The sequence below is a fragment of the Chaetodon auriga genome, chromosome 9 (genome assembly GCF_051107435.1).
Source record: "Chaetodon auriga isolate fChaAug3 chromosome 9, fChaAug3.hap1, whole genome shotgun sequence".
Classification (NCBI taxonomy): Eukaryota; Metazoa; Chordata; class Actinopteri; order Chaetodontiformes; family Chaetodontidae; genus Chaetodon; species Chaetodon auriga.
In genome coordinates, this window is record NC_135082.1 from 18,782,271 (window position 1) to 18,807,748 (window position 25,478).

The window sequence follows — 25,478 nt, forward strand, 5'->3', positions numbered from 1 at the left end:
GATGCTCTTCATGGGTTGAAATCTTCGCACACACAAAACAATCTCAAAACAATGGCAAGATTTAATATATATAAAATCACACAAAATGTTTCAACAAAACTCACATGAAAATTTCATTAGCATTGGAAATTAAGGATCTTTAAAAATTGTCTTCAAAGGAAACATCAAGAGCAGTGAAAACGTATCATGTGCTGCAGTCAGAAACACTTCTTGGTGACAGATCTCGTCCTTTCCATTACGTTTAAATGGAAAAGTCTTCTACCTTCCCATGTTCCTGTGTGGTCATTTCTTTTCTATTAAACGTTTTACAAACACAAAATCCTCCTTTTCTAAGCATTCAACTGAACAGTGAAAGCAGTCACGAAATCCTTGAAGATAAACTAGACTGAACGTTTTTTTGGCCTTTTAAATGAGGGCAGCTTGCATAAAATGTGCACTTTTCAGAACACACTGCTTTACCGTGCTGTGAATTGACTGTGAGCGCTGTATTTACTTTGTTTCATGGCTGATTTCAATACATGGTGCAGGAGTACCTACGGACCCTTTGTATCCCAATAAAAACAGTGCTTTATTTGAAACAGAGCCAAAGGACCTTGAAAGCCAGAGCTGTACAAATCTAATCCAGAGGCCCTCTCACGCCCCCTGGTGGTGGTTTAGTTCTGATTCTGCAGAGGAACCCGAGACCTTCCTGGTGGTGGACGTGCTGTCAGAAGCGACTGAGTCAGAGTTAACAAGATTGTTCTGCTTGCGGTGGCCACCCACTGTCACAGTGCGGCTCCCGTCTGAATACAGGGGACAAGAAAGAGAAAACAATGAATCATCCACCTTCAAGTGCCTTGACTTTAACCATCTGGCCATCATACTGCAATATGTCCTATGTCCACAAGCATTGCTTTGCTTTGTAAAAGGTACCTGTGTAATCGCTGAGTCTGAAACGTCCGCAGCACAAGTGGATCCTCCACTGTTTCCTCACATTTTCCTTCATCAAACAGTGGAACAAAAAAACAAAGAACCCTTGGACAAAAAAGCAGAGACACACACTCCTCTGTCAGTCTGTCACTTATCCACTACATATATCACATACATATATCAAATACATATACATACTATCTACTTCACACCAGCTTCAGCTCATATTTACCCTGCAAGGTGTTGAAGATGCAGAACAGGTACATCAGGACCAATTTGTTCGGCCCAAATATAAAAAAGCCCATTGTCCATGTCAGGCCTAACAGGACAGTGAGACTGGCCACCGTCCTCAGGTCACGCAGAGAGCTGCAGCTATCTGCAGGCGGCTTATTGGCCTTCATCTGTCTGATCTGGATCAGAACCGTGATGAACACAGAGAGGTTGCACAACAAGATCAGGAGAACAAACGCTATCACTGTCACGTAGAAGACGGCGTCATTCTGCAGCCAGCAGCTGGAGGGAGGGAGACGGTTGGTTATACAAACTGGGATTTATGATGAATGCCATCAACTGCATTTCTTCTTTGTCTAAGACTCAGCTGAGTGATACGTTTCTTACCTGACTGTTGTTGTTTTGTACATTTTTCTCAATAACTTCATCATTTTTTAATTCTTATCAGGCACTCATATACCCAATCTCACAATCTTCATCACACACTTTGCTCCAAAGATAGAGATGACTCACCCAGTGCTCGTACTTACAATGCGTCAGTGGACTGAAGCGCCACCCCAGTCTCTTCAGGCACAGTGTTACCATAAGCATCTTTGTCTATGGCCAGCACCAGGCTGACTATGACCAGAGGAACACCTGTGAAAACATACCCATAGACAAATCCTAATTAATTCTGCTCACTCATATCAGAATCGGCTGAATATATTCACACACTGCGACCAAAGTTAAACAATCAAAGCTTCTCAAATACACTCCAGATTTCAAATTTTTGACTTCAGTCTAAGGTTTACTTCCAAGGACATTCATTTTTTCTCTGTAATTACTACCAAATCAAACAGTTCTTTCAGGGATGCTTCTTCTTGGATCCCTAAAATAAAGTGCTTGCTCGACCCCAACCAATCAAAATCCACTCCTGAACCCAAGCAGCCAATCAAAGCCAACTGAGGCTTGACTTTTTCTCCTTAAAGTTCTGTCTTACCCCATCCTACAGCACAGAACTTGAGGATGTAGGAGGGAATGTAGATGTTGAAGACCTTGACCAGTGCGAGGTACATATGCACAGCCTCCAGGCCCATCCAGGTGAAAGAAGCCAGCAGGAAGTAGTGCAGCGTCGCACCGGTGGCGATGCACAGACCGTAGTTGGAGAAGGACGAGAGCCAGGAGTCTAGAAGGAAGAGCATGCTCAGCCCCAGCAGGGCAGCAGACAGGTTGATGAGTATCTTCGATGGGTAGTCTCGACGCAGCTTGCTAGAACGTCCAAGAGTGACAGATAAACATGGGGAGCGAGTTAGAGGCAGAACAATAAATGACAAATCTATGATGAGGCCTCTGGAGTTCATGCTGATGATAAGTTTGTGTACAACTTTGATCTCTTTGGCCAGAATAACCACTATGTACAGTATTTGATTGACAATGAACAAACCCTTGTAGTACTTTTGTGACAAAGCAACTCTTACTCAAAGTATAATTACTAGCTTTTCTGTAGTCTTGAACTGCGTGATGACTTTAAGATTTCAACCCAATGATCAGTGAGGACTCTGTTTCATTTACCCAGGTCATGGCACTTCTGAGTGCTTTACAAAGGCAGCTGGACTTGCTCGAAGAGGATGTTTTGCCTCTCATCCAAGAGGGTCCTTCAGTTCTAGCTGACTGGTGGGGAAACTTATTCCTCTTACAGGATCATCGACCCACCCAGCCTCATGTGAGTCGTTAGGGTCTCATGAGTCATGTTGTCAGTGGGTGTTAATGGGTGAGTCATGGTGTAAACGGGTGTACTAGCAGTGCCCCAGCACATTTTGGCCCACTTTTGCTGATCCCAAGAAAAGCTGGTATGTGGACCTTGATCACTTTGTCTAATTTAATTCCAAAGTCAAGAATGAACATTCACACTAAAAAATAAAACCTCTTCATAAAAGATATTCTTACAGCCTCCTCTTGCTGGTTATGAGAGCAAATACAGTATTAACTTGTTAGTATGTGATAAGTATGTTGCTGCTGCTCCAAGGGGCTTACTCAAAAGCAAGGTAGGTGAGAAGAGTGATGCCCAGAAAGATGGAGGATACACCACAACCGAGATATGAGATCACTGTCAGGATCTTAAGGTGAGCTCCACTGACAGAGGTCCTGGATACATCCTGAAACACAACATACAAGCAGAACAAATCCATCATTTAAAGCCATCCCATCTTAATAACTTGAAAAATAATGATATGATCACATTGTGGCTTTAACATCAGCTTATTCCAAAACTGGCAGAAACATACGCAAGCCGTCGGCAGCTGGCCATATTGCACACAGTACGTTGGTGCTTGTGGGAGTTGTTTGTTCCCTGGCCTCATTAATTGAAAGCAGACCAGTGACTCACCAGGAGCACAGCGAAATGTGTGAGGTGATCACAGAGACAGCTGGTCTGATATGAAGAAATACTCCGGGTTTCACAACCTCTGCTGTTCCAACCACCCTGTCCACCTGACGCACGCACACACACAGACACACACAAACACACACATCATTTGATTAAAGCTGCTTATCAACAGACACACATTCCTGTTTTAGCTTACATGTACTATGAAGCTCAATTACTGGAAATCATTTCAATTCAATTGTAAATCTCCAAAATATATTAAATAACAACCAACTCACCGTTTTTCTGGAAATCCCAAAACACACACTGTACCTTGTCTTTGGGCTGTGAAAACAAACAGGTTGGTTTTAAATGGTTTTGGAGTCAAATACAAAACGCTTCTTCGTGTTACTGATGAGCTGAATGCTTTCATTTCTCACGCGTTTGGGCGTTTGATGGTTGAGGGTCAGCACCACTACACCCTTTAGGTTGCTGACATGGCTGTTATTGATGCTGGCAGATATTATGTGGGAATTCAATGTCCATGTGCTCTGTGTTGTGTTGTTTGTGCGTGGGTCCTGTTCAAAATGAAATGGTTGTCACGTTAAGAGGCCGGACTATAAATCAAAGCAAATGTAGATATAGGAGCAAAGTTTAATTAAGGTGACTGGTCAATAAAATGTGCTGCAGTGAGAGAGAGAGAGAGAGAGCAGTCTTGTCATATTTAAACTACTGATTATTTAATCTCTAAATATTGAGAAAAATAATTGTTTTAGTGCCAGATTTTGGGAAATATGCTCATTCGTTTTCCTTGCCAAGAGTTAGAAGCAATTATTTATACCATCCTCGTGTCTGTATGAAGCTACAGTCAGGAGATGGTTAGCTTAGATTAGCATAAAGAATTGAAACAAGGGGAAACAGCTAGCCTGATTCTGTCCATAAAAAGCTCACAAATGAACACAATAATGTTTGTTTGTTTAATCATTACAGGAGCCCAAATGTAGAACCAACAATTCTCCAGTGGATGGTCACTGTGCCCATCTAAGAAATAGTCTGGTATCCCCATAAGATGACAAAGACAGAGACAAAGACAAAGAGAAGATGACAAATAGCAGCGACAGAAAGTTTAAATACCTGAAAAAGTTCTTGTGTTCCATAGAAATTAAACTGGATACGAGTTTTTTTATGTTGTCCGGGATTGAGAAAATTGTGGAGTTCAGACGGCAAAGAGATGATCGCATCTTTGTCAGGAAGTGGTTCACTCACAAAGCTCTGGTTGAGAAAAATCTGGAAAGAAAAGTAATAATAAGACTGAATCTCAGCTCTACAGGGTTACTTTGAAACTAACTTCATGCATCGTGGAGTACTTCTCCATGTTCGACGAGTGCTTGTTCGAGTTAAAGCTTAATGTGCCGTAACTGCTTCAGGCGACACCACAACTGTTTATTAAATCTGTCTCCTGAATTTCCTGGTCATTCAAGGACGTGAACGCAACACAAACTGTCCTTAAGCAGTCAGGTGGAACCAGTTTTGGAGCTGAGAAAAAAATTAAACAGGGCATTTCTTCTGCTTCCGCTGGTTCACATAAACAGCTGATGAGAAAACATTTGCTGCGATAGATTAAAGCATTTTCAAAGTCTCACCTTTGGCCTCAGGGTTGAAGTATCAGAGGACACACCAAAGGTGAAGCCATTGAACTCATCCGGATCAACGTTGACCATGGACAGGGCCAGCCATGGGGCTGTTACGCTGACAGATTCATTGAGGAAATACATATTGTTCCCAATTCTCTCTGTCAGATTGAGGACACTTTTTTCGAAGACAAAAGATTTTCGATTTAGATAGAGTATGCTGTGTATATCTGTGGTCATACTCAGATTAACTAGTTGCCCTCTCCCCTTACATGTTAGCCACCGGAGTGATGTCGGTTGAGGAAAGCAGGATATCAGCAACAATCTTGACAATGCTGACTCCAACAGAAGGTTGGATGATGCTGATATTTGCCACTTCATTGAGCTTCTCCACCACCATGTCCAGATCGGAGGCAGAGAGCTCCGTGCCGTTACCTAACTGAACATCTACAAGGTCCTGAATCATGTCCACCACCTCAGCTGCATTACCTAGAAGTCAATCATACGATTAAAACCTTTTGTTGTGTTTTGCCACTTTTTTCTGTTGAGTTTTTTGTGATGACCTGTTATCATATTTGTTGTTTTGATATGATAGATGTGTCTCTCCTCCCGTCAGTCTGTGTGTGATGATGATGATGATGATGATGATGATGACGATGATAGTGAGTCTGTCTAAACTGCAGTTGACAGCAATCTGCCTCTCTCCGCCTCTCTCACAAGACCGTAAGAAGCGCTAAAACGCACAAGCGCTACGCGAAAACCTGCGAGAAAAAGCGAAATATCGCGAGAGATATTGAAGAACCGTTCTGGTGCGCGTAGACGAGTTACCACAGGAGAGAGTTAGGGTTAGGTTGTCTCGCGGTAACTCGGCCTGCCATAGCTTGGTTGCTCTCATGCGTGTATCACCGTTTCATCTCCCAATTTCTGCTCGGCTTTTGTCCAGTTTGTTTAGAGACGGTTCAGAAACGACACACTTAAGAGTCATTTCCTGTATCTGTGTCACATGGGTGTCACCAGTGCCCCGCCCCTTTAGGAGACTCGCGGCATGTCATCAGTTCATTCACTCCAATGGGAGAAAGGTACGTGCGTACAGATAATTGCCGATTTTCACGCCCCGTACTCACCAAAGTAACTTTGGGCCCCTTTTTCAGAAGCCACAAATTTTCTGATATCAAAATTACATATTTCATACAGATAAATAAGGAGAAAATAACTTTGTCCGAGACTATGGAGTCCGTCTCAGCAACATATTCTCGCGAGATCTGGATTGGGGAGCCACTGCTGGGCCTGTAAATTGTACATTACTGTTGTGTAAATACTGTCTTCTAAGTATGGAGCACCTATTAACAATGTGGTAGGAATGAGAAGTTCATTTTGTTTCTTGTTTTACACCTTTTCTCTGTGTTTAAGGATCTTAGCTCATAGATTTGTCATTTATTTATATTTTGCTTTCTTTGCTGGGGAAGTTTAGAGCGAGGCCCAATTAGTGACCTTATGTTTGCTGTTATGGGGTTCCTCACCTCTGAAGTCTTAATAAACTGCTACTCTGAATGTGGACACATACAGCATGTTATGTTTAGGTTTCCACCGGACTGGGAACATAATGTTTTATTTATGTGGAAGGATGAAGAATAAACAAGAAAATGAAAGTTTTATTTCAAGAACCTCAGCAGAGGCTTTTTCCGGAATTGCAATTAGTGCTAACCAGGCTGTCTGTGTGTGTGTGTGTGTGTGTGTGTGTGTGTGTGTGTGTGTGTGTGTGTGTGTGTGTGTGTGTGTGTGTGTGTGTGAGTGAGACTGATCCTCTTACCAGTGGTGACAGTGATATTGTGGAGGCCTGGTATGCTGACAACCTGGTAGCAATTAGTCATGTCAGGATGAGCCCAGCTGGTCGTGTCAGTTTCAATGTCTAACTTGCTGAAGAGAAAAGAGAATCAGAGGCAACAGAAATAACATCCTTCTGGTGTGTTTCTGATTGACTGGCCTCAATTAAAACTTAACAAAGCACACTGTATCTGTATCTTGGTCCTCAGTTAGTATGGTGAGAAAACATAAAAACCACCTGTCCACACCTCATGATTGTTTTAGTGTTAATAAGCATCAGCAGAGTTCCCTCAGAGACCATAAAACTGAATACCCATATTACGCAGTCATTGTCCCTTGAGTGATATGTATATTAAATTTTGGCTGAGGTGAAATGAGGAAGACTGAAGTCCTTCATTGCACTAATAATTCACTTATAGGAAATTGATTTCTGCCTGAGCTGCAGCTGGCTCAGATCCGTCAGCATTAGCTGTGTGTGGTCAGAGTGTGTGTGCAGAGAGGGAGAACTGGTTGGAACAGGACATTGTAATTGAGGGAATTTTCTTGTCTTGCTGAGCTGTTGCTATGTAAACAGATTGCTGAGATGCAGATAAACAGGATCTGTTTGCAGCAGTATACAAAGAAAATCCTCTCTTTCTCGCCATATTTTAGCAGCAGGATGAATGTTGGCTCAGATGACTCAGACTGGTGTGAAAAAACACCTGAATATTATTAGACTTTGTCTCACTTGCAAACCAATATAAGCCTCATTATTATATGACAGACATTACACTGTATAATATACTGCTGTGCAATATCAGTCAATAAAACACCAAATCATTTTTTACAGCACGATAAACTTGTTGATTTACTCATTGTTTTCACTGATAATCATCACATGTTCAGGTCATAACTTTGCAATCTGACAAATCAATCATCGCTGTCTCTGGGCAAATATAAAGCCACTGGGAAATGGAAGTTAACGTCTTACCAAAGCCTGTAGGCTCTCTCTGATAGGGGCTTTACGCATCCCATTTCTTGGATGTCTTGTGGAAATGTTTCAGGCCAAATATACGGCCCATAGATTGTTGAAGTAGTTTCTTCTAAACAGTTTTCTGGCACTGGAAAGTATTTGAAGATGTTTTGTCAAATCTTATTCCATAACTGAACACATATTTCTCTTTGCATTTGTATCAAGAAATCCAGCTTACCTATGTGCTTGATCACCACATCCATAGTTTGAATAGCAATGGAGTCATTTTTGTACTTGGATGTCAGGGACGCATAAATCAAAGTTTTAGTTTCTGCCACACCACTCTTGCTGTAGTCCTGAACATGGAAGGCGCAGTAATATCTGATGATGAAAGACACAATTAGTGGTAACAACAACACTGGTCTGAACCACAGTGTTCTTAATTAAAGGGTACCTCAGGTATTTTTTTCTAAATATCTACAACATTATGGAAATGATCAGTACAGAGATAGATATTTTTGTTAAAGATTAAAATCTGTGTTCTTTAACCAGAAACTGTCATTATATCGCTCTGTTCAAAGACACCAGAGTCCTTTGACAAAACATTCATTTTACCTTGCAGAGCACAGGAGTTTCTATTCTACTGCTCCCTCGATTGGTTAGTTTGCTTGTGTTATTGTGTGACTTTGGTATTTTAACATGTCAGTTAGGATGCAAGTTAACCCTTTAATACACCAGTGTCACACACACAAACTAACAAACTGACCGATTCGGTGCTAGACTAACAATTCCTGTGTTCTGCAAGGTTAAATGACTGTTTTCGTCAAAGGAATCTGGTGGCTTTGAACAGAGCCGTATAATGGCTGTTCCTGGTTAAAAAAAAGGATCTTACTCTTTAACAAGAAAGTCTGACACTTAGGCTTTTGAAATAGTGGAATGACCTTTTAAATACAAATTAAGCTGTGTGACAATACAAAACAGCACTTTACTAGAGGAGTAAACACAATTTTGTTGTATATTCTGTGCAATGACAATAAAGGCAATCTTGAATCTTGAATCTTGAACTGTCAGCATTTTAATTGGAATTTTTTTGTTGGTCACCTACTTTTTTTGTTGGCCATGGAAAATCTAAAAGCAATAAAACAAAGAGACGTTGTGTTAGAAGTATTAATTGCAACAGTAATATGCGATATTACTTCTAAGATGAAACTTCAGTTATGAAATAATTATGTCTTGTGTTTTTATGTAATTTGTCTTGCTATTAAAATGAAGTAAATATTCACCATAGATCCACTGTACTTCTCCGTGTTCCTATTAAACATTATAGATGAATAATTAGTCAGCCAGAGGTGTCATATGACAAACATTAAAAAGCATTAATGAATTCAATGGGACCCACCTGCCACCATTCTGCTTTATGACGAGATTCCACACAGTCATGGTGTCATTCACCTCCAGCTGTTCTTTCACCTTTTTCCCCAAAGAGAATAACTCAGTCTACACGTATCTTTAGTAAAAACAGCTTTTAAATGCAGGTATGTGAGTCTCTTACCCATTTCTCAATAATAGCCTGTGGATTTGTTGGCCTGCCAGTGATTCTCAAGGTCATATTAACTCTGAAGAACGTGCCAGATCCAACTGCAGGAATGAAAAGACAAATAACACAGCAGTGCATCTTTACCTGTATGTTTTGTTTCTGTTCTGACCATTCAAAGAGGAGGTCTGAATCAAACTGTCTAAGATCTTATAGGAGAACAAAAAAAATGCATGTAACAGACATCGATTCACACAGTTTTGCCTCACCTAGGCCTGATCATTACACACATATGTGAAGGTGCACTGCCAGCAGGGCACGATAATGATGGGAGCGAAGGACAAACGAAGTGTAACGAGCAACAATGTCCTCCTCGGAGTGGAGGTTGGTGTAAATTGGTGGATCAGACACTGGACCTTCACACAGGAGACCAGGTTTGATTCCAGTGTGAAATCAGTAGTCATTGTTTTAAGGAAGTAATTGTTTCAGTTTGGCAAACCTAACCAAGTACTTTTGTTGCCTAAACCTAATCAAACTGCGACCGTCACCTGAAATGTTTATCAGCAAGCTTTATTTTGAAAGCCCAACAGGATGTTTCATATTTATTATTGCAAAATGAAGATGTGTTCTTTTTACGCCTTGATGAAGCAAACCGTGACACGGACATGGTGAACCGATGGGTCTGTCACACCCTTTGATACCAGGTTGCCCCTCATGGTAATGTTCTGGCTCCAGTACTGTTGGTTCTCTCCACCATCAGTCAGTACAAGGACAGACACTTAACTCAGCAAACAGAAATGAGTCATCACATGTACCTGTGGGCGGTGATCTTGTACCCTTCACTTTCTGAGACCGAACATTTCTAAAACCAAAGATATGGTAATTGGCTTCAGAAAAAAAACTTTTACCTTCTCAGACCTTTGTTAAAGGGCAAGACGTGGACTGTGGAGAGCTATAATTACCTTCGTACCTATCATGATGAAAAAATGAGCTTTGATGGGAACACAGGTAATGTGCAACCTAGAGCCACACAGACTGTACATTCGGCTTAGGTTAAATGTTGCTGATGGAGACATCTTACAACAGGAATCAGTCGAGGCGGCGAGTAAAAACATGCAAAATCCATCACAGCCAATCCAGGCCATCGTGTCCGCTCGGTCTGGTCTGGTTAACGTTTCCAATCACTGGGTGCAGTAAACCCTCTTAAGTCTCATACAGCGATAAACTTCATCGTGGTTCCTGCTCAGCTATTCTCTTTTCTCCCCATGGACCTTTCATTGTACTCTGTTTTGTGATGTTTTAATGTTGCCTTCCAGCAAAAAAATTTTTTCTCGTAGGACAATGAAAATCCGATACGAAGAAAAGGCAAGAATGAAGACGACAGACAAACACAGTGATTCGTTTGAGTTGTTTAGTGAATTGACCGACAGTCTGGCAGACTGCACCTGATTATAGATATAAAACTTACTGTCATGCCACCAGCTCATCAAAGGCTTCATGATTCCATATTGCTGCAAAGCACCAGCACGACCTTGTTTTATTCTGTCTGGCTTGCTCACCTGATGTAGATGCACCAGTGCTCGCAGTTGGTGGTGGTTCTGTCACCGCAGGCAAAAACTCTGAAATAAACAACATAAATTATTAATTACAAAAGAATATGCAAGGGAAAATTAGAATTAAAAATAACATGATGTCTAATGGAAATCAAATTATGGAAATGTCAGCGTTCTTATAATTAATAGCCGCACATTTGTAGTCATCTGTTGATATTTGCAAACACACAAAAGTGTGTTCTATGGCTCTAATGTATTTCTGCATGTCTGTTTTTTTTCCCGCTTTCATTAGTGTGTTTGTGCAGTGTCATTTTAATTCAGCCACTTAACAATCACAGTGAGAGTGCATAGTAAATTGAATTACACTTGTTATTGTTGACGCCTCAAGTGAACATTTCCAGTTAAGCCCAGAGTCTGCTTTGTGTCTATGAAATATAAGAACTGAACAAATATCAATATATTAGTACGTATTAGCATACGTAATACATAAATATGTGTTTGGTTAATCTTTTACTGCTGCAAGTGTCCAATAAAACAGCATTTTACAGGCGTGCGTCAGAGGACTGAAGTGTATGTGCAGAGTTTACCCACCCACAGGTAGTATGCTCATGTTATCAGGGTCAGATGTGAGGTTGAAGGTGGTGTAAGAGACGGTCAAACTCAGCAACTCAGTAATGTTCGCCTGGACCACTTCTACATTAGCAGCAGGATCCACGCTCACATAGACTTCACAGCTGAAACTGGGGATTAAGCACAATGACATGGGTCAGATCTACGTGTGAGCTGCGTCGTAATTAACTTTTGAGAATATCTGGCTTGTTCCATGCGTCTTGTGCCGTGCTGCCCTCACAGACACACTAGAATTATTATAATCCTGTTCATAGTTTTTGTAGGTCTTGAGTTCATCTTACCACTTATCACAGGTGGAGCTGGATAATTCTCTTGAATCCTGAAAAAACAGAATTAGTTCATGTCTTTATTAAAAGGTTGTATGAGTTTTCTTATTTACACTTTGCCTCGAACCAATGACAATTTCACTTCCTCTGTTATGTAATCGGCTGGTCTTTGAGGATATTGCTGCTTCTCTCCATGGAAAATCATACTCAGGACTAATAGTGGTGTACCTGAGGTTGTTGCCCATTTAGAGCATCAGAATTAATAATCCCATGGCAGGTGCGGCTGTATGGGAACACAGATAACAGAAATTACATGCAGGAATGTTGTCCAGGGCCGTGATCACAGTTACACTTATGATGCACCAACCACCCCTATCATTTTACCCATGCACACACCCAGCTCTTCTATCATGACGAGACATCCGCTGACAGTGGCGCAAAGTATATTTCCAAAGCCAGAAATTTAGCCAGGAAGTCAGAAATTGCATTATTGGTACTTGAGTATAGGATCTGAATACTTGGTCCACCACTGCCAGCTGAGAGGAGTGTTTTGCTAACGAAAGTTGCGTTACCTTGAGGATGACACAAAGATGTCATGGACAGAAATATTGCGAGGGAAAATGTGCTCCAACTGATAAGAGAGGACAGCAAAGGTAAACAAGGGTTACTTTGACAGACATATATGACCATTCAAAGTTCCACTGACATATTCACATAGTCGTCATACCCAGTTTCTTGTGACTTCATCCAGTGACAGTGAACAACTTTCAGGCCTCATAGACTTAAGTAGGACTCTCCACATTTTGATTTTGTACAGTGGCCATGCTAAAGGAAAAAACAAAGCAAAGAGAGGGACGGATTCAAAATGTTAGACCTATCAGCAGGTTTATGGACCAGCACTGCTGCGCCCAGGAATGTGTGGTTTACCTTTTCTTTGACCTTAAACTGTAGTTACTGAACAGCAAAGTGTGTTATCTGCCCACTCATTCAACTCTCGCCTACAGTCGATTGCTTTGTTATGTGAACAGTTGGGGAAACCTTGGGAGTAATTAATTTCTCTAAATCTAGACGGCTCAATCTGGACTGCCATGAAATACAAAGGAAAAAGGTCATTCTGCATTTACCACAATGTAGGCTGCTGTCAGACCAAGGAGAGCAGCTGTACTGCCACTGCTTCGTGTCCCAGCTCAGCACGTCTCCGTCTGCACAGCTCTGCCCACTCAGCTCCTCGGCGCTCCGTTCTCTGGACCACATACTGAACAGACCGATCTCCCCCAGCAGATTATTGCCACTCTCCAGCTTCATTTTACCGTTTCCGTCTATATAATGAGTCACCCCCAAAGTGAGAGTGCCGTTTTGAGCCAGCTGCTGTTGTAGGGTGGGTTTCAAAGAGGCCACGGGCCGACTGGTTCCATTTACGTAGACCCGCAGCCTCTGAGCTGCGCCAGACCAGGTGAGACAGACAGAGTTCCATTCATACAATTTCAATTCAGTATCCAAGCGCAGTTCGTCTCCGAACAGCCACACAGCCAGGTGTTTGGCTGTGCCCTGAAGGCCCAGCTCTATGTGTTTTTTCCCTGGTGCTTTGTAGACAAAGCCTGTCCATTCTGTTGTGTAGTTGAGGCGAAAAAGTATGCACACACTGAGCTCCTTAAGGCCTGGTACCACAACACCTGGCTGTAGCTGCCACACACAACGCTCACGAACGCTGAACGGTATTTTCTTACCCCACAGGCTGGAATTGGCTGGGGCACCTGAAACATCACATAGAGGATTTAAGCTCCCGTAAAGATGCTGTAAGTACCATATGCATACCATCCAAACAATCAGGAAATCTCTGTTGCTTTTCGTTTAATTAACTGTCCCATAAGAGGCAATAAAAAACATAAACACAATAAAAATGCTAGAAGACAATTAAAGACATTAAAAGTGCTGGTACTGTGCACATTTTTTGTATTTAAGGTTTTTAGTCTTTGTGATATTTTGTGCTACTTTACATCCTTTAAAATTATTTCATTAATCTGAAATCTTACTTGAAGCCAGGATACACACTGACAGCTGTATACACGCACAGATGGTCAGAGAAGACAGACCTCTGACGGAGTTCATGACAGCAAACAAAAACACAGTGATGCCAGTCAAGTGGTCATCAGCTGAAAGGTGACAAAAAGATGAGCAGTTTTTTAGAATTTGCATTGACCTTGAAGAAATAGTGCGGTAATTATTAACTGATTTTTATGTGGCTGAAACTTACCATGGTCACGTCCTTGAGAGGGTCAAGTCCCGAAGTTTAAGCTGTTTTGGGAGAAATCAAGCGATCAGTGTCAGCTCATGAGAAGCTGGCCGAGCCATGAGCCTGCTGGCAAGCGTCAGATTATTTCTCTATAAGAAGACCTCCACGCCCTCTCCCTTTAGTTCCCCGAGTTACTCATTAATCACCGGCAATAAACATAACTAACAAGCTTGATAGCGTTAAAAATTCATGAAACCTTTCCAAATTGGACCTCATAATTCTCCCGTTCACACATCTAAGCACTCTGTGTTCAGTATGAAGCACCTGGTTTTAGTGTAAACGTTAAAAGAAGGAGGATGTTGAGAAATGCTCTGATTTGACTCACACCCTTGTTTGTGCAGATGACACAAAAGTATAGCAACCGTGGCATTATCAACAGCTTGTCTCAGTGCTGTACAGAGCAAACTTCATATTCAGGGTAGTAACATAAGCTTCCTTTTTTTAATTCCTCCTACAGGACGGACACAGTCACATGACTGTGGCTGACATTAGCAGTCATGGCAGCTAAAAGCAGAAGATGAGCATGATTTGTTATAGAAACATAAAACAGTATGTGCATGGGTTGCAACTGCCCCTACAAATGCCAAATATGACATAACATCTCAGGTTGCATATGTTCATGGCTATGACTGACGCAACAGGTTTGTGTGTATGTGTATCTGAATGTGTGTGTGTGTGTTCTATATGTCAGGTTTGCTGCCGTCATATATTGTCTGCAAACACTCAGAGTAATATTCTTGTGCCGCTCTTGTGCTTTGCAATGAGGCCTCAAGTGATAACTGCTCAAACAGATCTAATCGGCTTTTCTGTGAGACGTTTGACGGTCAGTCTTGTTCTCAACTGTGCAGGCCTGAGAGTGAGGATGTCTATGGTACAGCCTTTCTTTTTAAGCCTTAACAATTTAAAGAGCAAATGCCTGTCACTGACTCCTTTTCATGCGCATAATATCCTGTCAGTGCGGTGAATTTCTAATTATCTTTTGTATAGTTTTGGGGCTCCATACTACCACAGAGTGGTCAAACAGTATACTGCAACTGTATGATTTTATGTAACTGAGTTTGGGAACAAGTTTATGATTCACTGTATGTGTGTCACCTTCAGCATGCCCCTCGTCAGTGGACTCAGTACCAGAGAGAACAAAATAATACTGGTCGTTGCATTAAAAATGTTATTCCAGCCAGCAAACACACACACACACAGAGTCTCCTTGTTGCAAGCACGTTCTTTAACAAGGGTCTCATTCACGCTCTTGAATTCTGCCCCCTCCTCCTCTGCCCCCTGTCTGAGAAACCAGAACCAAAACAAGCGGGTTCCCCGGAGGGAATGTGAGAAGACCAGGTGTGACGTGAGGCGGCCCAGGTGGGGGAGACCTGAAAGTCTCGTATTCATTGGTCCACTGGTCGATAGCCTCGCTGGGAACCTCTCCTGCGTCACCAGTGATGCAGAATGAGGGGATTCCCAAAGATCTCTCCCACCACTTCACCTCTGCTGACTGAGGAGCAGCTTGTAGGAGGCAGACTGCCACTGATGGAAGCTGCAAATTAGTCATTAGTGCTTACTAAACTATATGGATCTTTTGAAACTGCCAAGTGAGTTTGCACTGCTTTAGTCTGCTTTTTTGGCATCAGTTTTCTTTATATGTGTCATTTTTTAATAGTATGTGAGTAAAGTTTGATCGGGGAGTGTTCACGGGACAATATATACCTTTCAAGGGCTGCAGTTTCGGTGTAGCTCTGCTCCTAAGAGAAGGACGATGGACGCTTTGCCAGTAGAGGCCTGTTTCTATGCTGCTCTGCTTATGGTAGGTCTGACCTTTAGGCACTTTCCTTGCACAGATTTCTAAAACTTTGACTGTTTCATCCTGAAAATAACTAAGAACATTTTTTCTTTTATTTGACATTTTTATTCCCAGTTTATGCTATATGATATGATGCATCGATCAACACATAAAATCTGCTTATTGAGCAATTTTAGTCTTTAAATGAGTAATTAAAGTCTGATTTTCTTAAAAAATAAAAGTCAATTTTCCAGTGCTTTAAGAATATTCCAGCCTGCTTCTATATTTTTGTACTTTTACTTGAATGCAGTATTTTAACACTGTGGTATTACTACTTTTACTTCAAGACTCTGAATATTTCTTCCACCACTAACTGTGTTTAATGTGTATTTCCTCAGATTGGGTGTGTGCCGGTGAAATCCGAGCCCAGCTGTGATCAGACAGAGTTCTTCCACTCTAATGGCACTTGTGTTGTATGTCCTGTATGCGGGCCAGGAGAGCAGCTCTCAGAGGTAACACACACACGACACATTACAGTGGCAGGACCATTTCTCGCCTTTTAACTTTCTTTCCTTTACCAGTGTTCTCGCTCCAAGTTTATACTGTACGTTATTCTCAGGACTGTGGTTTTGGAGATGGTGGTGAAGGTGTCTGTATTCTGTGTGAGGAAGGGAAGTTCAGTGCAGATACGGGTGTGGCTCCCTGCATGCGATGCACCCACTGCAATCTGCTCAACCGCTTGGAGAAGACAGCATGCTCACCCACCAGTGATGCCCAGTGTGGCCACTGCCTCCCTGGGTGAGTTACACCTACAGTGTCAAACTTTACCACCTGTTAGGTGCTAGCATTTGTTTTTGTGTTAAGTGTCTGAATGCGGTTTGTGTGTGCAGGCATTATGAACTCCGGAGCATGACCGGGGAGGTGGAGCTGCCCTGTGTGCCTTGTTATAATCATGACACAGTCCATAAAGAGTGTTTGCTTCTGACAGCTGAAGGCTCTAAAGGAAGTAAGTGCCAGAGATAAACCGTAGACTGAACAATGTTAATAAGCTTGTATAAATAGTTTTATTGACCAGTGATTTTCCAGAGATGTTGTCAAGGAAAAATTCTAACTGCTGTCCTCTGACAGAGAGTGTCGGCGCTGTGGCCAGGGGAGGTATCAAAGAGCCCGAAGAGAAGAGTGAGTAACCCTGGGGACCCTCACTTTTTCATGCTTTTCATTTCAACTCCTGTGTTCAATTTCACTTAAACAGACTTTCTGTTTAATCAAGGAGTAAAAGAAGAAACATTTTCAGTGGTCCTGATTGGTTCAGCAACAGCTTCGTCGATTTTCCTCCTTGCTCTGCTGCTCTGGGCTTTCCTCCTGACTGCTGAGAGATTCAGTGAGTCGGACACGTCATGTTTGACATCTCCGTACATGTGTCTTTTGTTTGCTTAACTAAATTTGGATCATGCACACGTGTTGCGATGTTCAGAGCAGGTTCCTGAGTACTGTCCTGAGCCTGAGGGACTGTTGTCTGCAGGTGACCTTCAGTGCACACCTGCACAGAGAGCAGCCAAACAATCAGAGGCTCCTTCACAATCACTTGGCCCAGCTCAAGATCCCCTGAGGTGCTTTGCAAATACTACATACAGCTTGATTACGCATTCAGTTTACCTCTCATCAGTCCATATGTCATTATTTACATCAATGTCATCTCTTCACAGAGGTCATGAGAACGAGGTGCAGCCCACTTCTATTGTGATTAATGTCACCACCAACATTAAGCCGTCCAGTCAGAAAGAGGAGAGCATGACACAGGAGGAACAGCAAAGCAGCTGCTATTCAATGGAGGAGGTAAAGTGCATTTCTGTATCATATCATTTTAGTGCCAAGGTCAGTGAAAGAAGTGCTTTCAAAATAATTGTCCTCCAGTGATTCTCATAATACTGTTGCTATAATGGTCCAGTCATCTTCATGCTCATGGGTTCAGTGTTCCTTAACATTTGAGCCTCAATCCTGTGCGAGGGTTGATATACTCAAGAGTAAGACGTGTAACTCAAATACAATCAGAGCTGTAATTATCAGTTAATATTGCTTTTCAGTTGCATATTTTGAGGTTCGCTGCTTCTTCTCCGAATATAAAAACAGTCAGAAATAATGATGAACTGCGGTTACAGTAGGTCTTTAATGCTGACAAAACCAAAGGTATTCAATTTAAATTTGTATCAGCGAGAGAAACCAAGCATACGGCAGACGCTTTAATCGGAAAATCCTGAAAAATTATATTGTGATTACTGTTTTTTTTATTGGTTCAATCAATTTCAATGGAAATACCCATTATATATTAATTTACTTTGCTCCTGTCAGAATGTTAAAATCAGTAGTACCTGTTTCTTACTCTGTCCTCTTTTCTGTGTCAATATCAGATGGAGCAAAAACTTCAGACAATATGGGAAGTGGCTCGAGGTTTGTTTTCCTTTAGCTAAGTGCCCTCCACACAGGTTCATCCTTCTATAAATGAGCTCACTTGTTGGCACTCATTTTTTACACTCATGTTGGTGATTGCACTCGTACTGTTCTGACTCTGTCCAGGTCAGAGTATCGAGATGCTCGACTATGACTCAGTCCAGGATTTGTCCTTGATGCTTGACTCTGCTGACAACTGGAAGATTTTGAGGAGGCTTGGGCGGTCTTTGGGTGTCCCGCCTCAGGTCATTGCTCATCTCCAAGGCTTCCAGGACCTCTTTCAGTACCTGCGCACCTCCACCTACACACTGCTGCCCCAACTGGCCCAGGCTGCTGCTCTCTTACCTAACCCTGAAGTTGTTGCGAGGATACACAGAGCTGTGGTGAACACTTAGACCCTCGGGATGTGTTCTTAGGTCAGCTGTTATACAGTATTTCTGATCCACTTTGCATGGTGACACTGTTAGCAGACAGATGGATTACCCAGCGCTTATTGTTGAGACACAAAGACATTCTTCTTACTGAAATGAATCGATTTTGAACTAATGAAAATAATACCTGTGAGTAAAGAACGTTTTTTTCACCTAATTGCCCATTGTTGTGTTTTAATTGTATGGATATTTGCTTTATCAATTGCCATCTGAATAAAATTCTTACTACAATAGAGGTCACATGATTGATTAAGTCTGATAGCGAGAAGAATTCATAGTTTGTGCTTTGAGTGTTGAATAACAGAATATCCAGGGCACTGCAACTGAACCCTACATGTGGTGTTACTTCCTGTTTACCATGTAAAATAGATGAGAGGCCCGCTGGCTAAAGCATGTGAGACAGACCAGGACAGAGGATGCAGTGTTCACGGTGAAAGGAAAAACATAGAGTCCTGAGAAAATATCCTATTCTCTCATTGGGAGAAGTTTGCCTACTGACAGTTTTCCTCCGTCTCTCGCTCTGCAGATTCTTCAGCACATTCAGTCTGGTAAGATTTCTTTTTTTTTCCCCCTGTCTGTATTTTACAAAGCTGTCTCAAAAGCAAATGATGAACAACTTTTCAATAAAGTTTGCTATTGTTTTTTTTTTTTTTTTTTGCTTTTCCTTCAAAGACTCTCAGAATCTCAGAGGCCTGATAAAAATTATTTTACATTATTAAAGTACTCTATGTGTTTAACTGAACCTTGTTGTTTCGTGGAAGTAGCATACCTGTTTCATTAATTGGATCTAACTGGATTACAGTATCTCTAATGGACCATTTATTTTTTAGCATGCAACAACTGCTATAGACGCTAGGGGGTGCTGTTTAATGGAACAACCACAGTGTCTAGTATTTTAAGCGCACACCCATAGATCGTCTATCAAGATGTGTCACTACCACGTACAATAATGGCACACTTCGCGGTTTGCACAACTTCGCGTTTAAGATTATAATCCTCAAGCAAACAAAGAATCTGCAAAGTGATGCAGCCCCTCCTGTACAACGGAGTTTTATTGGAGGTGTGGAACGCCATGTTTGAAGTTCTTAACACAAACACTTAAGCTTATGAATTGTTTTCGCACTGTTTCATTTTCTTTTCCATAAACTAAAAAAATGTGATTTAAAATTTTCAAATAGCTTCTTTTTAACAGCAGTACATGCTAAACTTGTCTAACCTTAAAATACTGTTTGTGTTTACATTTTATGGAATTGCTTTCATGAATTATCTACATTTTTTAAATAAGATATCTGCAGCTGAACATATCACCTTATCTCAAAACCCTCCATTCACACAGCAGCATTTTGAACGCTTTGTTCCTCCGCGCTTCGCGACGGTCTTGTCAGTCTTCGGAAAGAGGTAAGAGTGAGACCTCGTCATTTCGTGCCCTCTCTTTGATGTCCACGTCCCCGTGGTGTCCGAGTCCTACCGGCTGCGATGTGTTACGCGCCCCTGCTTCAGAAAAAACAGAGAAGGAAAACTTCATAGAAATGGCGGAGGGTGCAACGACTCTCAAAGGCTTGCGAGCCCAAATGGGTAAGAAAACTTTGGCAGTCGTGGTTATTTTGAGGACCATTTGTTTCTTACAATGTAGTTATGACTTTGCAATGTTTGCTGGCAAGTGCCGCCGCTAACCGGCTTATTTGAGCGTGCTGTAACGCAGCCAGCTTTTCCGGCTAGTAACGTTAGCTCGCCGTCCGGTTCTCTGCTGACAATGGATGCGGGAAAATTTGGTACTTCTTCGCGCATTAAACGTTAGAAGTCGGATTGAATTTACGCATCTCAACCGAAAGCTTTATCTATTAACTTCGGGAAAAGCTAAACGAGCTGGTTCAACTTGCTGAAGTAGCTAACGTGAAGTACCTGTTAGCTAAAGTTGTAACGTTTTATTTTATATCCGGGGAGCCGGTTGTCATATCGCGACTCGTCTGGCGCCCAGCTCGCCTAGCTTTGCTTTAGCTTAGCGTTTTAATCACATTGTCCATCAAAGTGCTGTTGTGTGAATGTGTAGGCAGGCTAAAAATGTTCGCTAAACGAAGCTAACCAACTGCTTTGTAACTGACTTTCCTCAGTAGCTTAACCAGGTAGCGTTGCTCATCACTCGGAGATTATTGTCAAAAGTGATCATCTGCCGCTGTCCCTTTCAGAAAAAGTTCAGGAAGCGTTTCTGTGCGTGAAAGTCTGAATAAAGCTGACAGCAATGTGAGTTGATGCCTGTAGTAGAAACTAACTGGCAGCTTGGTTCACAGCACATCAGCACTTTCGTTGCTTCCTGTTCCAAACTATCACACACGAGCTGTCCTTTTTCTCTCTTGTATCAGTTGGTCGACATTCATGCTTATGTGTTGACATATGGCATAACCCCCTCCACTCTCCGGGGAGGGTAACTGTAACAATGTCTGACCTGAATTTCAGATAAAGCTGGAGTGTCAGACGCTGTCAGACACTGAGCTCTGATAAGAGAATAAGGCTGCATGGTTGCTTTGCTTGAAATGTCTTGATGAAGCGATAAAGGAGTTTTGGTTGGAGCTGCAGACAGTTCCCTTAAGCAATAGCCACATTGCGTTTTTTGTAAATAGTACTGTGCAGGCCAACTGCAGCAGCAAGACCTCTATCAATGCCTCTCATCCACGCCTCAGCTGGCCCCGTCCAGACGTAGACATGGATGTTTACTAGGTCTGCATCTGTGGGCATGAATGCATGGTTTGTTGTGACTTAAGCTTCAGTTGGGCAGACAGTTTTTTTTAGTATTTTAGGGTAAGAGGGAGTTTTCTGCATACCCAGTGTGGGTGTAGGCATGTTTTACTCCTGGCAACAAGGGGACCATATTTAGTACTGATCTTCTTCCTGTTTCTCTTAACTTTTCCATTGAGTATTTTCAATCTGGAATTTACATCCACCCAATTCTGTGGTCTTATGGAAATATCCGCAAAAAGTGCGAACCCCGGCTTTGTGAGGAATAAAAGGATGTCAGTTTGCTTGGCCTCCAGTCAGAGCAGACGACTGACAATAATAAAATAATGTTAGGAATCTAGCTCGTGTTCATTTCCACAAGAATGTGAGCAAGGAGAAAATGTACCCTGCTATTACAAAGGGAGATCACACCACTGCAAGGTTATACTGATCCTGGCTCAGTGATTGCTGCTGCAGAATTAAAAGCATGAGAAATATTTCTGAGCTGGTTGGATTTAACCAGAAGAGGAAATGGACCAGCCTAAATTTCAGTATGTTGTTTCTTGGATCTGTCCACTTAGCTTTGCTCCTCTAGCACGAATGCTGTGTACCTGTTTTATTTTAATCTTTTAAATTAGATGTATTACAACACACGCGTGTGCAGACACATACACACACCAAAGATTTGAATAGCAAAACCTGTTCATTTGTGTAGGCTATAACTAAGGTCAGTCAGTCATCAGAATAGTTCTGCTCATAAGGCAGCAGTTGGTATGTTAAAATACTGACATTAACACATCTGTATGTGCATACACAAGTTCCCTGCCAGCTTTGCTGAGAGATTTTGGATGGTTTTGAGGATAAATTCCCATTTAACTACAAAACACAGGGGCACACATTGTCTATGCAGCGTGATGTCAGAGTTTGATTTAATGTGCTGAGCTACAGACAGCAGAAAAGATATGATGTGTCAGTTAGAGGTGAAGCATGTATTTGTCACTCACAGATTGTTAGAACAGGATGTTTGGTTCAGCCCTCTTGGTTCTAACTTGTTTCGGTTCAGTGAGGATTATAAACCAAACGATTACTGGTATAATAGAGTAATAAAGTAATAATGTTAAATCATGTTTTAGCCTCCAACACTATATAATAAAAATAGATTAAACAAGTCAAACAAGAACTGGATTGATAATGAAAATTGATAATAGATTTGGAGATCATCAGATCCTTTCGATGTCCATCTCCACAAGAACATGCAGTCCACCTGGAAGAGGAGACTCCCGAGGAAACTGGGATGTGTCATCATTATCCTACCAGTACTGCAAATAGCTGAGGCTTACCTTTGCATGAACAGGTCTTGAGTAATCCCATAGAAGATCTGGTGTGTTTGTGCATGCATGCGTGTGCACGTGTGAGAGCGTGCATCAGCAGTGTTATCCGAGGACCTGAAATCTTGAGGCAGCAGTAGGACGCTCTGTGCCACAGATGACCAAGAACGTTCATGTTTTCATTTTAGCCAAGTACAGCACAAGATGATTTCAGTGATTTTGGACAAATGTGATAAAATAAAAGGAACTAATTGCTGGTTCAGTTTGTTTTAGTCAGTGAATTAACCCGTTTATGTTGTTTGTTTAGAGTTTTTTGTTTTATTACTCACTAGCACCCTTTCATTAAGCACTGCAGACACCTCCTCTGCAACAAGATGCTTAATTGTACCATACAGTCTGACACAGTAACGCTGCATTTGAAAAGAGAGACAGAAAAGAGTCCTAACCCTCTATTGCTTCCCCACTTTGCCAACATTGTCTAAAGACCTTTCTTGTTAAAGGAAGAACTAGGATTTGATCAGTGTTAGCGTTCGACTAGAAGTGTTATGACGTAATGCAGGCTGGCCTGCTTCCTGTTTGATGTTTTTGTCTGGCCTGCAGAGCCAGGCCATCACCAGCCCCCCTGGTGGTCTTTACTGCTACCATAATAACTCAGCAGCCTGACGGTTGGGCCACAACAATCAATATGTATATGTGCTGCACTCAGAATGGTTTCCAGTGTTTTTTGAGCATCTGTTAGTACAACCCAGAATCCAAGAAAGATGACAGACTAAAACACATTGCATTAAACTACATGATGACTTTTTTTATTGACCACAGGATGATTGAGTTGAAATGATGTGGCCCACCCACTGCAGACTGGATATTTAACTCTAGATTTTCCTCAACACTACTGCCTACACTGATCTGAACACTCGATTAGCTCAGATAATGGCATCGATCAGTCGGGTATATAACTGTTCATTTTTGTGGTTTTGTTCCTCCCACCTTTTGAAGGGTTTATTGTGCACGTCCATGCTTCAGCACTGATGTATGTTAATGTGTGCAAATCTCCATAGTGATGGAGTGGTGAGAGACAGCTCATCTGATTGGCTCTTTTCATTTCTATGAGCACACCTGGCTCTCTTGAGGTTTGTTGGAAAAACAGAATCTCTTCCTACATCTCATTTAATCAGCGCATGAATCGGTGTGTCATTGGAGAGTGTTATCTGATAGTTTTGCACTTTTTTAGCGTCTGTCTTATCTCTACAGAACATTGAGTTCAGTGAGGACGTACATCCACTGTGGTTGTGGCACCCGAAGTCAGTAAAATCATGAATCAGAGCTTGTGACAGGAAGTCATATTAAAGTGGATGTTATAGCAGATATTGTTATGCGTAAATAGTCTTGCATCGATAGAAACAGTGCATGGTTTTGGATTAACAGCTGTTACCTATTCAGCCCCTTTGCTGTACTGTTGGCTTTTGCTTCCCTCTAAAGACCATAGAATGGAGGTAGCTTGAATTCATGTCATGGAAGAAGGTCATACTTTGAAACTTCATATTCTGGGTCCTAACTAAATTACTTACAGTATTTTGTATAAGTTAAGATTGTTTGAGGAGCCCTTTCATAGACTCTATCCTGAGTCTACTGACTATGCATTGTAATATCAGCATCACCTCACTCACATGGTGTTCCCGTTGAGAAATATACTGTGTATTGTGCAGCCCAAATGTGAAGCAATTGTTGCTTATAAATTGACAGTCTGATGACTAATCTCTCAAAGCTTTACCAGTGTTGCATTTAATTGTGAATCATCTCATTTCAGAGTCAGTGTCTTCGTTGATACAGGCGTAAGCACTTCATCCATGCTGAGCTGCTGTGTGCATCACTTAGTAACAGTTCCCCTGTTACACAGGGTGCTTGGCATTTGATTGTATTTGCCTTTATATGAACAGGGGAGGTTGGATAGAAAGAGTGAGATATGATGTGACACAGAGATTCTGGGCTAGTTTCAAAGCCATGATGTTTTAGTTACATGATCTTAACCATTGATAATGAGGCCATCAAGATTCTTTTTGCATCTCTCTGGAGAGATTATTGTGTTTTCGCTCTGGGTGTGATTCACTCATGCTAGAATCGGGTAGCTTTTTCTTCTGAATATAGATCAGCCTCTTAAACCCGGAGTGCCCCATCTTTTTTTCCTGTCTGTTCTCTTTAGTAAATGAGAATGTCTGTGTTGACGAGGTTAAAAGCAGTTTCATTGCACGCCCAAAATCCATATGCTAACCTATACTGTGTGCTGAACATACGGTATCATAAACTGTTTAAATGCACATTTGAACGCTGAATAAGGAAGAGAACAGATCGAGCTCATGCATGTTTCCTAGTTTCCTTTGAGGTCAGCGAATCCTTGTGATATTGTATTATTTCCACCACATATACAGTCTCTTATCACAGAATTGCCAACTGATGAGAGTAATTTTTGCTCTTGTGTTTTGAAAAAGCTGTTAAAACTATAGCCAAATCATTTAGTTGTTTTGCTGGTGGGGTTGAAGGAAATCAAATGTGAAGTGACCAGTGCACTTCCACTGGGCATTGGCTGCAGACTTTGACCCTCATAAGCTGCTTTGACT

At 41.7% G+C, this 25,478-nt stretch overlaps 2 protein-coding genes across 14 annotated transcripts in view; one reads left to right on the plus strand and one right to left on the minus strand.

Annotated features, from left to right (window-relative positions):
• Positions 1 to 405: 405 nt before the first annotated feature.
• adgrg4a (adhesion G protein-coupled receptor G4a) lies at positions 406 to 13,983 on the minus strand. Its single transcript, XM_076739742.1, has 16 exons — positions 13,968 to 13,983; positions 13,040 to 13,628; positions 10,985 to 11,044; positions 6,926 to 7,032; positions 5,388 to 5,604; positions 5,128 to 5,293; positions 4,619 to 4,771; positions 3,925 to 4,062; positions 3,784 to 3,829; positions 3,506 to 3,609; positions 3,154 to 3,275; positions 2,120 to 2,388; positions 1,671 to 1,776; positions 1,142 to 1,422; positions 913 to 1,014; positions 406 to 782 (listed from the first exon to the last, which is right to left on the minus strand). The coding sequence occupies exons 1-16, from the start codon at positions 13,981 to 13,983 to the stop codon at positions 634 to 636; spliced, it is 2,625 nt and encodes an 874-aa protein (XP_076595857.1). The 3' UTR covers positions 406 to 633.
• A 6,294-nt stretch (positions 13,984 to 20,277) lies between these two features.
• map7d3 (MAP7 domain containing 3) overlaps positions 20,278 to 25,478 on the plus strand; it is a 28,014-nt gene continuing 22,813 nt past the window's right edge. For all 13 annotated transcript variants that reach the window (XM_076738607.1, XM_076738608.1, XM_076738609.1 and 10 more), the window contains exon 1: positions 20,278 to 20,398. In XM_076738607.1, the coding sequence (XP_076594722.1) occupies positions 20,353 to 20,398 (46 nt within the window). In that variant the 5' untranslated portion in view covers positions 20,278 to 20,352. The remainder of the gene's footprint in view (positions 20,399 to 25,478) is intronic.

Excerpts from the sequence above, each read along its gene's own strand:
- adgrg4a (XM_076739742.1), bottom strand. Across the intron at positions 3,610-3,783 it reads TTGGGATTTCCAGAAAAACG|GTGGACAGGGTGGTTGGAAC; the intron begins GTGAGTTGGTTG and ends TGCGTGCGTCAG. Across the intron at positions 1,777-2,119 it reads GTTCTGTGCTGTAGGATGGG|GTGTTCCTCTGGTCATAGTC; the intron begins GTAAGACAGAAC and ends ATGTTTTCACAG.